Source organism: Pteropus vampyrus, unplaced genomic scaffold (genome assembly GCF_000151845.1).
Source record: "Pteropus vampyrus isolate Shadow unplaced genomic scaffold, Pvam_2.0 Scaffold47, whole genome shotgun sequence".
Taxonomy (NCBI): Eukaryota; Metazoa; Chordata; class Mammalia; order Chiroptera; family Pteropodidae; genus Pteropus; species Pteropus vampyrus.
In genome coordinates this window covers 2,355,185-2,359,372 of record NW_011888828.1, presented here as the reverse complement: position 1 = coordinate 2,359,372, position 4,188 = coordinate 2,355,185, and the positions used below count along the sequence as shown (strand labels likewise).

General features: G+C 43.9%; 1 protein-coding gene across 1 annotated transcript in view; it reads right to left on the bottom strand.

Annotated features, from left to right (window-relative positions):
• TMEM154 (transmembrane protein 154) overlaps positions 1-4,042 on the bottom strand; it is a 40,676-nt gene extending 36,634 nt beyond the window's left edge. The window contains exon 1 of the mRNA XM_011359378.2: positions 3,910-4,042. Coding sequence (XP_011357680.1) covers positions 3,910-3,979 — 70 coding nt within the window. The 5' untranslated portion in view covers positions 3,980-4,042. The remainder of the gene's footprint in view (positions 1-3,909) is intronic.
• Positions 4,043-4,188: the final 146 nt, after the last annotated feature.

The window sequence follows — 4,188 nt, the reverse complement described above, 5'->3', positions numbered from 1 at the left end:
AGGGACTTTAAGCCTCAGTAAATCCCTCTGCTTGTTTTTGTTTGTTGGTTTGTTTGGTGTTTGGTCCTGGGGCTCTCCCACGGCAAGGCTGTGCTTGTTCTTCCTGGTTCCCACACCCTGAAGCCTCTTACCCAGTGACTTCAGCATTCTGTTTCCCTTCTGGTTTTAGCTATGCTAATACCCAGATTCTGCTTTGCTCACACTGCACCTTTCAGCCCCTCCCTTCCCCTCTGCAGGCCAACGTTTGATCCAGCTCTCACCATTACTTTTCCTGTCTCTGACCACACCAATAAATATAGCTCCTTTATTAACATGTGGTAAGTAACCTTAGAGTCCAGCCAGGAGTTTATGTGTGTATTTACAGTTGGGAAGGCACCAGAGACATATTTTTCCAAACCTGAAACTAGACACATAGCCTGAAAACCAGAAGGTAATATAGCATATGGTTAGAGCATAGACTCCTGAAGCTGAATCTTGCTCAGATTTACTACTTAGCTGTGTGACCTTGGGCAAATCACTTAACCTCTCTGTGCCTCATTTTTCTCATATGTAAAACAGAAATAATGGTACCCATTATATATGTTGTTATGAGAATTAAATGAGTTAGTATATGGACAGTGCTTAGAACAGTGTCTGACATATAATGGGCACTGTACACGTTCCCTATCATCATTATTACTTCTTAGCCGAGACTGTCCTGGGAAGTAGCAGGTGGCAATCACATTCACTGCAATGAGAACAGTGTGGGAAAGTGCCACTTCATTTATGCAACTGGTATTTTCTTCTACTTTTTATTTTCTTCTCAAGATTCGCCCAGTAATTATATGGTTCTCACTTTTCTGATACAGCCCAGAAAATTTCCCAGCCCTCTCTGTCAAGCCCAGTGTTTGACTCTGGCCACAGAAACAGTTACGGCCACCTCGTTTCTGCCCTATGCCCTTTAGCTCTCCTTTTTACAAACCATTCTGCTTGGAGTGGCTAATAAATCTCATGCTCTCAGTATCTGAGAAGTTGCTCTTAGCTTTCTGATAGTGTTAAGCTGAAACCGACAGGGCCCAGGGTAAGGAAAGAGGTGGCACTGCCTCCCTTCACACAATGTGGAATGTGGAGGTCATCTTGAGGCTGAACTTCCTTAGCATCCTACAACAGCCAAGATACCTAGGCCCAGAGCCTTTCTCTTCAACTAAGCTCATCTGTTTGGTCAAAATTTCCAAAAAGCTATTTTCTCATTTTTCTCCTGGTGACTTCTAAGTGGAATATTTACTTGGGACAGTAATCAGTTCTGCATCAGGCTCTCTATCTATATAAAGAGAAAGACACTGATTCAGAGGTAATGATGTAGTCTTGGGTAATCGCATTGTTAGATAATATTAGATAATGTTGCCTGTTTGTGGCTAATAAAGGCTTGGTTTGAGGTATATCCCAGAATATACTTGCAAGGGAGAGAACTGGACTGTTCAGTAGATTGAATTCTCCTTCCAAACGCCTCTAAAATATTTTTTAAAGAATTCAAGGAAATACAAGTGTGACACCTATAAACTAACTCATATCCTGAAGTCTTAGATACCAACAGCTCAAAAGTATATTCATTAACTAATTAAAAAATATATAGTCACTCTTAAATTTAGAATAGCCTATCTCCTGACTAATCCTCAAAGTCATAAGCTTTGATTATAAGGCTTTTTGCAAGTGAGCACTCTTATATTTTCAGACTTTGGGAATTCAGGATGGGCCCAATAAGTGTGTTGGATTATCTAGATAATCCCTGTTCTCTACTGAAATGCAGTCAATTTTGACTTCTGACATTCTTACACTACCTGTTTTCAGGAGCTCATCAGTATTTTGTGATCAACCTCATATTTATCCTAGTTTTTTAGCGTTTGTTAATAATAATTGCCTCCTAAATTATGCTGAACCCTTACGAGGTTTGGGAAGTCAAAGATGAACAAAAAAGGATTTTTCCTGGAGGTGCTCACAGCCTGGTGGAAGATATGGACACAGAAACAATGATGATTTAAAGTGACAGCAGAGTTTACATAAGTTTAGGTCCACGGGGGTGTAACAGGGGGTTAAGGCAGAGCTGCAGGAAAAGGGCAGTGAGGGGAGACATCAGGGAGGAGGAGACGTTCCACCTGAGCCTTCGGGGTTACATAGGAGTTTACTAAGTAGAAAAAAGAGAACTTGTCACTGACTCAGGGCAAGAGCCCAGAGGCCTGGAGCCCGTGGTGTTGGGAGGGCACATGGGAGAGGCTGCTGCTGGAAAGGACATTGAAGTGAGAGTCCCAGGGGCATAAAGGAGGAACAGCTGAAGGTCTTTAAGTGGAAGAGTCATATGCTCTGACATAGGCAGCAGAAAGAACTTTCACTGACTGAGCCTCTTCAGATTTTCCGTCTGCATCTCCTGAACTGCAAACAATTCAGTACAATCATCTTTCAGCAGCTCAAGAAAATACTCAGGCAAGATTACTATTACTCTCAGGGAAGTGTATGAGCGGCATGTTTGTGGGGCTGGTGGGAGTTATAGGCAGTGGAATTGGGATGGCTAGGCTCCGCTTGCTTTTCCCTGAGGGAAAAGGGGTCTCATCCATGCATTTTGGCAGGAGGCACGGTTGGTCCCCTGGAGCCCAATCCAGAAGAGCTGACTAGCAGCGGGATTCAGACATCTCACCTTCCTCCACCTCAGTTCCTCCACCCGCAGCCCCAGTCCAGCTTGAGCTGTATCATCTTGAGGCTCCCACCAGCTCCAAGACTTTGTGTGGAACAACTCATTGTTCCTCAAACTCATTTTGAATGCTAACCTCAATTTTAACTGACCATCTTTCCAGTTGGAATAGTTTGGCTTTCACCTTCAATTCTCTACCTCAGAGGCCTGGAGAGAGCAGGTGGAGAGCACCCAGGGAAAGAGGAATTAATTGATGGGGTGGGGATGGTGAGGTGCGGACTGCTCATCTCTAGGAAGTCGTGACATCTGTTAGGCCGTCAGTGCCTGATTCCCCAACCTATTTAAAGAACTATCACTTGAGAACTTTCCTTTTGCTTGAAGTGCTGCCCTGCACTCTCACAAGCAGGTAGTATCCATTGACAGAAACCATGGGCAGCCAGTTTATTTATCCAGGGGCAAATCAACAAAACTGTAAGAGGCAATTGAGGGTGACTACGCTTGTTGTAGCAGCAGTCAAGGATATAAAGCAATTGCTGCTCTTAGATCAAAATAATGAGATTTAGTATTTTGTCTTTTCCAATCCCTTTGATTTGCTATAATCACATTACTTTTTTAAACAAAACTTCATCGGTAACAAGCAATGCAAAGACAATATCCCCCGAAGGAACAAGAACAAAGGAAAACAGACGAAAGTCCTTTCTTGAAAAGTTAGAGTACATGCCTGGGAATCCTCAGATAATTTCCCGTTTAGGTTTTTTTTTTTTTTTTAACTTCTGTTTTCCTTTAGTATACTTTCCAGTAGTAAATTTCCATACCTCAGTTTTTCCAGGAGTTTTTAGAACCAGCGGGCTTCTCAGCCCACATTATTAAAAGCAAATTCATTATTTCTCTGTTTCAGCTGAATGAAACGTTATTTCGCATGAACTGCCAAAGTTTATGGTTTTCTTTATATGCCCATCAAAGCTGGTAAATTACAGGGATCCGCATATCTTAGAAGACAAAGATTGCAGGAAGGTTGCATTAGGAGAGCGAGGTGGAGTGCGATTTGCCAGCTGCAGGGAAAGCCAAGTTCATCTTCCCACCCCACCCCACACAAAAAAAGACAGTTCTAATTTTCTCTACTTCTTTCACAAAAAGGTTAACATTTTTCTGGGTGTTACCCTCCCCGGCAGGGTTCTGTAGCCTCGGGCAGCAGCCAAGCCTTCGTTCTCCTCCTCCCTGGAGTGGAAAGCCTGGAGGCAGCTTACCCTGAGCCCGGCCAGCGGGAAGGAGCAGGATCGCCAGGGCTAAGACGAGGGCAGCTCCGGGAGCCTTCATGTCAGCTCGCCTGGGCGCTCCCTCGGCAGGCTGTGCTGGCTTCAGCCTCCCTGAAACGTGAACATTTCCTGTTTCCTGCTTGTTTGGGTCGGTGCTAACTTGAAGGAGAAGTGTTTGCCTGTTTTTTAGGAAGTGATGTAATTCTGCAAGAGCCTGTCAGACCAGCAAGGATTGCAAAAGAGAAGTTGCTCTTCAAGCACCGATTCGGT